The sequence below is a fragment of the Orbicella faveolata genome, unplaced genomic scaffold (assembly GCF_042242905.1).
Source record: "Orbicella faveolata isolate gen_17 unplaced genomic scaffold, um_ofav_v1 contig_12, whole genome shotgun sequence".
NCBI lineage: Eukaryota > Metazoa > Cnidaria > Anthozoa > Scleractinia > Merulinidae > Orbicella > Orbicella faveolata.
The window spans coordinates 10,407,501-10,418,965 of NW_028301539.1; the positions used below are offsets into that span (position 1 = coordinate 10,407,501).

At 42.5% G+C, this 11,465-nt stretch overlaps 1 protein-coding gene and 2 pseudogenes across 2 annotated transcripts in view; 1 reads left to right on the top strand and 2 right to left on the bottom strand.

Moving 5' to 3' along the window:
• LOC149116562 (steroid 17-alpha-hydroxylase/17,20 lyase-like) overlaps positions 1–4,150 on the bottom strand; it is a 4,838-nt pseudogene extending 688 nt beyond the window's left edge. Inside the window, exons 1-3 of the transcript XR_016205745.1 lie at positions 3,829–4,150; positions 2,786–2,943; positions 1–1,209 (exon numbers count right to left, since the gene is read on the bottom strand). The exon at positions 1–1,209 is cut by the window's left edge and continues 688 nt beyond it. The product of XR_016205745.1 is annotated as a steroid 17-alpha-hydroxylase/17,20 lyase-like (transcript). The remainder of the gene's footprint in view (positions 1,210–2,785; positions 2,944–3,828) is intronic.
• Positions 4,151–5,003: 853 nt separating this feature from the next.
• On the top strand, positions 5,004–6,964 carry LOC149116563 (uncharacterized). The gene is made up of 2 exons (XM_089283762.1): positions 5,004–5,360; positions 5,479–6,964. The coding sequence occupies exons 1-2, from the start codon at positions 5,275–5,277 to the stop codon at positions 6,455–6,457; spliced, it is 1,065 nt and encodes a 354-aa protein (XP_089139888.1). The 5' UTR covers positions 5,004–5,274; the 3' UTR covers positions 6,458–6,964.
• LOC149116564 (uncharacterized) lies at positions 5,366–7,817 on the bottom strand (annotated as a pseudogene).
• Positions 7,818–11,465: the final 3,648 nt, after the last annotated feature.

The following is an 11,465-nucleotide window of genomic DNA, read 5'->3' on the forward strand; positions in this document are numbered from 1 at the left end:
AATACACATGTATAGTCATGTAGAAAACGCCAGGTTCGCACTGAACTTCATTGTCGCTTGATAGCACGTATCTTGTAAGAAGAAGGAAACTGGACGAAGGCGCCCTTTGCTTTAGGTGAGACTCCATCGTCACCGACAAAAGTAAACCTTTGAAGCATCCACGAGATAAAAGAGAAGAGCTCAACTTTAGCCAGGGCTTCACCAGCGCAAACCCGACGCCCAGCTCCGAAAGGGTAGAAGTTGCCTTGGTTGGTGAGCAACTTGCCGTCTGCACCAATATGACGGTACGGGTTAAAAAGTGTCGGGTTTTCCCAGCACTGGGGATCTAGATGAATTGATTCCGTGTCAGCAAAGACGAACGTACGTTTTGGCACCCGGTATCCACACAGCGTGGTGTCTGTCAAAGCGACATGAGGTACTGCAAGGGGCACCACGTTTCCAACCCGTAGCGTTTCTATGATCGTTGCTTGGATGAGTGGCACATTGGGGCGATCGTTCAGAGATGGGTTCCGTCCACCAGTTACTTCATCTAACTGGCGCTGAATGTCCTCTTGGTACTTTGGATTGCCAATTAAGAAGGGGATGACCCATTTCAGCGTGGTGCTTGTGGTTTCGTAACCGGCCAGAAACATGTCTTCGATGGTGATGACAAAACAGTCTTCGGAGAGGAGGACGACCTTTTCCCCATCGCTTTCGCTTTCGGCTTCTTGCTTGGCCTGAAGGAGACCTGAAATAAAATCTTTTATGGGTTTGCTGGATCAAAACTGTTTTCTCGCTCTTTAAAGACTTTGCGTAAGATATCGTGTATCTCAAACATCGGTTTCATACCGCGATCATAAGCCTTAATCGGCAGGTAATGTGCCCACGGGAAGAAATCTAAGATGGCTAACAATTGGAGATCATCAGCGTTTGAGATGAACTCCACGTTCAGTTTTAAAAGGCTGTCCAAATCTGGATTGGTTGTATCTTCACCTTCACCAAAGGTAATCCCACAAATAACATTAGCAACAGCACGCATCAAACTATCTGCAGGATCGAAAGGTTTTTCATCTTGGTCTTCCATGAACTACACCAGTTTTTCGGCTTGGACTGAAACCCGGCGTTCGATCAGAGGGATGTCAGAGAGGTACTGGCGCAAGGCTGCAGTGAAGAGTTTACGCTGTAACTTCCATTCGTGGCTATAGTTTCCTAAGATGATATCCTTACCCCCTGTTATTTAAAGAAAACGGCTTCTGTGCGTAACTGAGTCGTAACAGATATCATAAGTTGTAGTTATTAGTTGCTGACATCTACCAGATGTCAACAACTACCAGCGCCTTACAAACGACTTATCCACGACCGAAACGAAACCGACAAACGGACTACCAACAGACCGACTTAATTTGACTAACAATAGACGGACCAAAAACTGATCGACCAATTTGACAATAGACGCATTGAAACCGACCAATGACTGATGACAAACTTTACACGAGTCCTTCGGCCAATACCATCATGGCTAGACTGACCAATCACTTTGAACGTACCAAACTTGTAACATCATCGACTGACAAACACTATTCACTATTCAGTTGACTTCCGCTCTGGCCGTCCAAATGTCAGTCACTAACAAGAGTTCTTTTCAGAACTACCCTCACCCGGACGATCATACTATACGAACTATATAATTATTAGCGACTAATTGCGTGTCAGTAGGGAACTTAAGGAAACAACGACGACGACGGCAACGTGAACGTCACAAAACAAAAGGTTTAATGAGCAGAACAATAGCTGTGCACGTGCGTTATAAATCGTTGTACATTTCTTTGCCGTCCTTTGCAAAACAACAACGTGAAATGACCAAGTTCTGAGTCGTCTACGAAACGTGGACGACGAAGGCTAATTTTTCGTATTTCCAGTTGGAATTGAACGCCGTCGTTGCATATTTAGCTTAAACACGTTTTTTGAGTCATTGGCGTACCCAACAGATCTAGACAATCGCGAATTTCGTTTGTAAAACATAAATTCATTTTTTACTAGTCGTCGTCCGCGGCGTCGTCGTCGTCGTTGCTTAAAGCTCCCTGGTGAAAAATAGTCGTCGTCTGCCACACTTCGTAAACATAGATAAGTGCAGCCAAAAGTAAAATGTCAGTGATTATTCTTGTGACTAAGTGTACGCCTATGCTTAGGTATGGGTCTTCAATGACTGATGCTTGTGATTATGGTGTTGGCGGTGCCTTTGTCGTCTGAGCTAGGTGCTCTGAAAGGAAACGCCTGATTATGATTGCATGAAGTTCTCCTCGCCTTGTGCTCAGGCCTATTCTTATAAAGAGGTATAAGTTAATCCTTTCCATTTTGCTCTGACCAAAGGCTGATGCTCGAAAAGTCATCTTCGCAAACTCACTACGGAGGTTATTTTAACATTACTGTAAAAATGTTACTCCTCCTTCTTTCTTTGTTCATGCGTAAGTGTGTTTTTGTTTTGTTTGTTTTGTTTTCAGTTCGTACTCATTTTTATGCCAATCCTCTTATTCACGCTTCTATGTTTACTTGCATCATGCTGCCGTCTGTGCCTATGCCTCATCCCGATCCTATGTTCCATTTTCTTTGGTAATACCTATGCCTATTCGTTTGTCTTTGCATCTACCTCTGGGTTAACGCCGATGTCTGTGTCTAGCTATGTCATGTTATATATTCATCTGATGTTGAGTCATACGTTGAATTTATGTGCTACTGAGAAAAGCGTGAAGTTAAGGCAAACTCTGTTCTCAGCTCAATTTATTAAAATACACCAGCCTTAACCCACCTAAGCTTCCGGTATAAAAAGCATACGTCTGTGGTCTCCCCGCGTAATCAGCAGATTTCTTTACTAACATCTCATTAACAGCCGCAGGAGTTGACGCCAGGACGAACTTGTAACTTCCAATTTTCATGGCGAAAACACGGCCGTAACTTTTCTTAAGACTGCAAATATACGGGAAAGAAACCACGCAATCAACAAGAAGGTATGAGATAGTGCGTTACTATTAAACTTAGAGTTTATAAATATACCAAATGGGTCACTGCTCAAACCCTTTCTGATCTCTAACCGAGGAATCCTGAGTATCTACCAATTCAAATAATTAAGAAAAAAGAAGGCCAAAGCTTCGTCCCATGAGGATTCTGAGTATTTCCTTGGGAATTTCATTTCCAAACGTGACATATAACAGTTCAACTATTCGATATGCCCGAGCACTTCTATTGACTTTCACTTTGTGACATTGCACTGAAGCCTGTTCCCGAATAAATTATATTATGCCCGCGCTAATTATTAAAACAACAGTGCCCTAAAAAATTTACATGGAATAAACACAGGCAATGCCCTTCTCCCTTCCAGTCACTTGAACTGACATTTATTTACAACTAATCGATTTCATGGTAGTTAGTAGAACCAGCTGCAGGTTGCTTTTCATGAAAATCACTAATGATATAGGCTGAAATCTTCTAAATTAAGAAAGATTTGATCTCGACCACATTGAATACAACTCATCGAGCTGTGGCAATGCTTGAGAGCGGTTATCTTGCTTAAGCCGCTCTTCGGGTGTTTTCTTGTTTCTTCAGTACCTTTCTCGTTGTAGTTTTGGTGTAAGGGATTTTGTATTAACTGTTAAAGCACCCTCATTAATTAAGTACAAAGCCGGTACAAACAGCAATATGAGTGTATTCCAAATATCGGATGATGAATGATTGCCTTTCATTGCGTCAGTTTTTCCAGAGCGAATATGCCTTGTTTACTCCAATAGTTAGCCCCGCACACGTGGAATTAAAGGCTTCCGTGATCGAGTTAACCTAACCTTTAGCTTTACTGACCTCCGGAAAGCGTCGCCGAGTTTCTCTACCTTGGAGTCGAGGGAAAACACATTCCCTAAAACGGGGAGAGTGGTTAAACGCGGACCAGGCGGCATGCCCCTGAACTCGTGCAACACCGTCAGGTAATGTAACATCAGCAACATAAGCAAGAGAAGAAGAACATTTCCAACGGTTAGGGAAGTGAAAATCGTGTCAAACAACAACGGCGCCATGTTCAGAGAAGATCGAAACAAATATCATATCCAATCATGTATAAACGTTACTAAGCCCATTGTCACGACATTAAACCACTAATGTCATAAGGTGAGGGTCCCCAGTAGGGTTCTCATATCCCGCTTTCCCGCCCATTTTTTCCTGTTAACCCCTCCATCCCGTCCTTTCTTACTTGGGAATCCCGATCCCGACCACTTTTCAATAAAGTTTTTCCGTCAATTATTAATTTGTTAAATAATAATTAACGCAGAAACTTTACAAAAATAAACATTGCAGGAAAGATCATGAAAGGCCTATCTGTTTGCAATGGGTAGCAGATAAGTAACCAGAAATGATTGTTACGTTTCCGTCTTTAAACGTTTCACTGTTTTATTTTGTTCTTTTTCGACGTATCAGTGAAAGAGAGAGATTGTTCACTCCCATATTCCTAGTCCTGGTTTTTTGGAAGACAATCAGCTGAGTATTTGAAGATGTGTGTTAATTCGTGCGTCTGACATTCGATCGGGTTCTAGCTCAATGGGCCCTAATCCTTTTCTTATGTATTGTGTTTTTTATTTAGACAGGAAGATTTGGTCCGTATTATCTCCATCCATCGAGTTGTACAAACATGCACCGTCAAATTGTCGGAAAGAAAAGGAAAAATGTTAATTGGGTATTTTAGCAGAACATTGGCCTGCTATTGAACCGAACAGCACGGCCGAATGTAGACACTCCCTAGCAGGAAGTTCGTTTCCCTGTTATATTCCGAAAAGAAATCGTGCAGAGAATTTCATCTTGTAAAATAAATTATTGCTTAAACAGTCGCCACAAAAAAACTCCCACTCCCGCCTGATGGTCTGTCCCTAAGCCCATGTCGGGAGGAAGAGAGACTCTGGGAATGAGGCTGGTTTTGACATAGCAAGGCTCACGTGCCGTCCACGTGCGAAGAATTTGAAACCGGAAACACAAATAATATTTTGATATTAGGCGAGTTCATACTACGTACGTAAGTAGGCCTTAAGTACGCCCAAGGTCTACTTGGAATGTGAACGGGGTTTATTTTAGTTCAAGTACCTTACTTTGTAACCTTAGAAACGGCGTACTTTCAAAGGAGCCGAAGTGCGCTCTTAAGTCTAGTTTTGCTGTTCTCGAATGCGTTCTTAGGCACTATCAAAACACGCGAAAGCGATAACACGTCAATCAACTAAACGGCGGGAAAAGCTAGTGCACGCAAACCTTGGCGAAGCAAAAAGCATGGATTACAACGCAAGCCGGCCTCGCTTCTTCGCTCAGCAACAATACCGATTAGAGGACGACGATTCCGCGGACTTAAGCCTCATGTAAGTGCAGTTTCATTTATTTATTAAACCAGTTAAAGACTTTTGAACAAATGTTCTGTTTTACTCTTAATAAAATCTTAATAGCCATGTTTTCATAAGCATGCTTTCTGTTCGATAGCAACAACTTAAACCAAAGATTTGCCGGAGCAGTACCCGTAACGATTAACCAGCCACAAACGCCTTTCCGCAGTGGACAACTCTTTCATTTCCCACCACACAGCCAGACCTTTTACCGTCCTGCTGCATTTCAACCGAGCGACAGTCCACCACAAAGCAACAACAGCTCCCTAGTATCGCGAACCCCATCACCAGGGCCTGAGACTTCATCCGCTAACTCAAGCCGGGTCAGTAAAACAAGTTCCGAAGGCAAAAAGAAGACCAAATTAAAGGCGTCTGACTGGACAGAAGACGAAACTCGTGAGATGCTGGCAGTATGGGGGCCACGGTACAGCAAGCTACGCAGTGCGTCCAACAAAGAAAGGATTAAGATATGGAATGAAATTTTTATCGCATACAAGGAAAGCTGTCCTGACAGCGAAAGAACTTTGCCGCAGGTAAAGAAACGCCAGCAAAATCTCGAGTACGAGTATAAGCTTTTAAAGCAACGCTCTCAGTCGACCGGCGAAGCGGGGTTTAAGAAAATCAAAGAGGGGTTTCCATACTTCGACTTTTTCGACGACGTGATGGGTCATCGCGATAGCGTTGACCCATCCAAAATGGCACTCGAAGGCTCTTCCACGTTTGCCTTCGAAGAAGGCAGCAGCACATCACTCTCTCCACAAGGAAGCGTGGCCGACACAGAAAACATGGAAAATGAATTCGAAACTGCGACGCCCAATGAAGGAGTGAAACGAAAGGCAACTGATAAGCCAGCGAAATCTGGCAGCAAAGGAAAGAAGAGACGTGATGAGCAAACAGCGACGTCTGAGTGGCAGACAAGTTTTCTACAACTTATGGAACGAAGCATAGAGCAAGATAACATACGATTTGAACGTTCCACAGAAATGCTTCGGGAATCACAGAGGAATCAGTTGGAACAAACAAATGCAATTCTCGCAGGGTTTAAGGACATTTTCAAAGATTTGGTGTCAAAGTAAATCAGTGCACATATTTGATGTTCTAAAAAGGAGACAGTTGTATTAATTCTAATTATATATATATTTGTTACTGTTCTGCTGTTTTGTTGTTGCCTGTATCGGCAAGTTTATATGTTTATATGAAATTTTGGTGCTACACATAGCATTCGTTAACAAATAAAACCTGCAGTTGGAAAATGTAGTGTTACAAGTTATCCCGCACAAAGTCTTTTAAAGCATCTCTCACATCGTTGCCAGTTTCAAATAGAAGTCTGCCTTCATCTTCATCGTCTGAGTCATCATCGGAGTCGCAGCCATCATCATATAGATCACCTCTCTCAATGCAAATGTTATGCAAAACACATGACGCAACAACAGTTTTCGTAAGGGTTGTCGTTTTCTGCTCAATTTTTTTCATAACAATTCGCCACCGTGATTTTAACATGCCAAATGCACGCTCGACTACGCATCGTAGGGCACTGAATTTTTTGTTGAATTTTTTTTTGTTCAGGAGTTAAGTGCCCCCTGTCTGAGTAAGGTTTCATGAGCCAGCTGGTAAGGGGATATGCACTGTCTCCAGCGAGAAGAGGGCCGATTTCTACTCCATTTATATTCCTCGTCGGGCCAGCAAGAATTTGCTCATTTTGTGCCAAATCGTATAGTCCACTTAGTCTAAGGACGCGAGCATCGTGTATGCTGCCTGGATAACCAACGGTAGCATGGATGAATTTCAGGTTAGAATCAACTATAGCTTGAAGGTTCACACTATAATGCTGCTTACGATTATAGTAATCCTCGTGATTTCGTGGTGGAGCATTTATCTCTATGTGGCAACCATCTATGGCTCCGACAATTTGAGGTATGCCATACATCTCTTCGAACTCGTCAACCTTTTCTGTAATTTCCTGCCTTGTCAAGGGAAATTTTATGAATTGATCCTTCCTACGAAGAAGAGCGCGCTCGAATTCACTACAAATGCATTTCGCTGTTGACTTTCCGTATCCAAATTGTAACCCACAGCTTCTATAACTGTTGCCGGTTGCAAGTCGCCATAATGCTAAACCAACTCTTTCTTCTACACTAATTGGCACCCGCATCCGCGTGTGTTGTTTTTGTATATCTGCTCTTATTAGGTCACATAGGTATTCAAATGTTGCGTGAGTGATACGAAAATGTTCCTTCCAAAGAAAATGCAGTGCTGGATTAGCTATAAGAAGGCGAAACCAGTTCTGTGGTCTAGGCCAAACCCAAGCTCTTCTTTTCAGTTGTGGTCTTTGTTGTTGTGAGTGCCCTGCCATATAAATAAGCAACATCCGACGGTTTCGCCGGCTAATTCTAAAGGCTTCCTCCATTAAAGCGAAGCAATACATTTGTTGAAGCATGAAAGGCCGGTGTCGCAAAAGTAGGAAAGCAAAAATCAAAATAAGGGACGCTATTCGAACGTTTCGAGGTCGCGGCATAATGAAGCTTTGAGTGTCTTGACTACATTTGCTTTGGCGGGTTTTACCGCGTAGTTTGATTGACAAGCGAATCCGCAAGTAGCATACTTTGCAATTTAGTATGAACGCTTATCTTTAAAAGTTAGCACCGCCAGTCTCAAGTTCACTTGAGTTTTTATCGTACTTAAGGCCTACTTGGGCCCTAGTATGAACTTACCTATTAATTCCTCTTTTCGCTCTTTGAGGAAAGCATACCCGTTGACACTAACTTTACGTACGATTCAAACAAAAGGTATTTTAAATAATATGCATCTATTTACACATAAACGTTTATTATTAACCTCTTCTGTTAACGAGACTAATTCAGAACGATCATAACAGTTACAGCATAAAGCAGAGGGCATGAAGGTCATGCCTGATCAGACCAGACACACCGGGAATACATCACAATAAAAGGGCCTACAAGGTATAAAAAGTCAAATGCAGCCAAGGTTCATTAAATAAACACACCTGACAGTTTCTTTTAAAGCTTTGAGCGTCCTAACTTTCCTTGAAACGTGTGCTCGGAACTTTCTTTCCCAAGGAAGGCATTCCCGCTTGCACCCTTTCCATAATAAATGGCGACGCAATTTATAATGTCGCATACTTCATTTCCCGGTGCGTTCGGTAAATTATTGTCACCGCAGTCCGGCGTGGCCATACTGCCCACAACAAACCACTTAGCGCTCGTAAAAAGGTCGAAAGACGTCAAAGACTAGAAAAACTAGAAAAGATCAGGACTGAGAACACTGAGGTCAAGAATACAGACGCAAATGTCGATCGAAAATGGACAAATGTCATTGATGTCAGAGGCCAACACGAAAGATCACAATAGGATCGGACTCAAAGACCTCATACGGTCTGATACTAACGTAGGGTAAGCGATAATGGATACGTTTGACGGGACCTGACTGGGTGCAGAGCCGTTGCTATTCATTACTTGAAACCTGACGCAGCTATACGCACAAAAGGTTTATTTCCGCCAGCTTGCGGTTTTTGCGCTGGTCAATTTATGATCAAGTCACGTTGGAGTTGAAATCCCATATCCCGCTCTGTTTCCCTTGACAATCTCGCATCCCAACCCTATAAAAACACGAAATCCCGCTCCCACACGCAACTGAAATTCCCGCTTCCCGCCCCTGTTTTCGGCTTAAATCCCGAATATCACCGTGAAAAAAAAGCCAAATCCCGCATCCCGCCAAACATATTGGGAACCCTCATAAGGTCAATATTAAGGGACGGACCATGAGAAAAGTGATGGGGTGGGGAGAGAGACTTTTTCAGCTTGCAGGAAGGGTGTTATTTTTTTTTCTTACGTCCACCGCCTGTCCAGGATTTTTTTTTCGGGGTCAAGTCCCCTGCACGAATTTTTTTCATCTTTTTTTGCTTTTTTTTGGTGGGTGGGGGGGGGGGGGGAGGGGGGGGGGGAGGCGGATATTCTACTGTTGCAATCTTAATCTTGACACTCGCCACAATCTGATTGCCTGGAACAGACTTCAAACAAATATTTTTTAACTTTTCACACAGTCGTTTTACTTTACTGTCAAAATTATACTCTGGAGGCAGCATTGCCAAGTATCAGACACGCTAATGGCTATTGCCTAACTGATCCGGCTGCATTTCATTTTTTGTTTGTTGTGAAGGAAAATATCAATTTTATTTATTCATTCCCCTTGTAATAAAATTCATTCTTGGCATGCGGTGAATCAGGTTTTTAGCTAGGAATCTCTGGGTGGCCGTCCAGTAATAAATGTGGAGGCTAAGGGGCTATTCCGCTAGGGGGATCTGGGGGCATGTCCCCCCCCCCCCCGAAACATTTTCAATTTCAGGGAGTTTTGGCTTCATTGTTTTCCAGAGTTTTTGACCCGGGTTTTTGACGGGCCGCGATGATGAAAAATATTCGTTTGGCAGCTTTCAAACAAACTATATATATTGGTGAAACCTGGAGGCGATGGGAGCTTTTGAAGCAGATTTATGGCTATTTTACGCCTTCGGTAAATTCGTTGGGTTTTGCGATGGGTCGCGATGAAAAATATTTGCGAGATTTGCGAGCTTAAATTCCCACTTAGCGGACATTTGCTGGTGATTAAGGAAAGCAATGCTGGGCTTCGCCTTTGCGGTGGGTCGCGCTATGAAAAATATCAGCGAGAGTTTAAATTCCCACTCGGTCGGCGATGTAGGAAAGCGATGCTTAGGGCAACTATCGATCATGCTCTTGGTAAAATATCCAAGCGATGGGAGCTTTTGACACGAATTTATGGTTAAAATAATATTTTCCTTCGGCCTGACATGATTTCAACTTCGCATACTTCCACACCAAACAAACACAAAGATCGCATGGTCCCGCAGGATACGGATTAATTTGCATATGTGACAACGAAGAAGAAGAAGAAGAAGAAGAAGAAGAAGAAGAAGAAGAAGAAGAAGAAGAAGAACAAGAAGAAGAAGAAGAACAAGAAGAACAAGAAGAAGAAGAAGAAGAACAAGAAGAAGAACAAGAACAAGAAGAACAAGAACAAGAACAAGAACAAGAAGAACAAGAAGAAAAAGAAGAACAAGAAGAATAAGAACAAGAAGAGGAAGAAGCCAGCTCCACCGAAACTTTGACGCGGCCTGCCTCAGGCATCCCTCGTAAATACATGGCTATGTCTTCGGTGAACCTACCCTTTCGCAAAAAACAACAACAACCACAAGCTGGCTATCCATCTCAAAGAGTCAAATCGCTCGGAACTGTTGAGCTTAAAATTATTTAACCTTTACCTTCTGCGACCAGAGTTGGGTGGAATCCTGGGTGTATAAGCATGTAGGGGGAAACGTTTATGTTTTTACTACGAGATACAGACGTCACTGCTTTTGTTGTGTAAATCAAGTTGTTTTAATGCTAACTAGAAGCATTCACATGCTCCTAATTAGCATTATAACAACTTGATTTACACAACAAAAGCAGTGAGCCCAGTAGCAAAGCAAGGTCACCTCCACCCTCGCTGCCATTCAAAGGCCAGGTCACCGAACAGAAAACTGTAAAATGGTCTATTGTGAAAAGAAAAAAGAAACACTTTGTTCGCTGCAGAGTTAGGTTCTATCGAAAAACAAATTAAACGCAAAAGGAAGATTGTGTTTTTTCTTTGTTATTGTTTGTGAATTTATTGAACAAAAACCAAATTAAAACCCGCGGAGAACCCAGGAAAGTCGTGTGACTTGTTAGAGCTTACATTTCTTTATCCCGGATGTCAGAATTCTAGCTAGATATACATCCTATGACAGAGCTATAGGTGTCTAGATAACGGCCTGACTCGTGAGCCAAAAACTTTGTGTTTCTGTTGTTCGAATTCAGTGGGTGCAGTTTCGCTATTAAAATTCTGAGTTTCTCTTGTTAAGATGTAGTTTTTTCCTGGGTTCCTCTGTAATGAACATGAGCATACAGCCATCTGCGGGGAAGAGGTTGAATCAGATTTTCATAGAGGTTCATATTTCATTTGCTTTTCAACCTGACTTAATAATAATACGAAATGTGATGTCTAAAATGCCGTTAGGAAGGGACTAAAATAAAA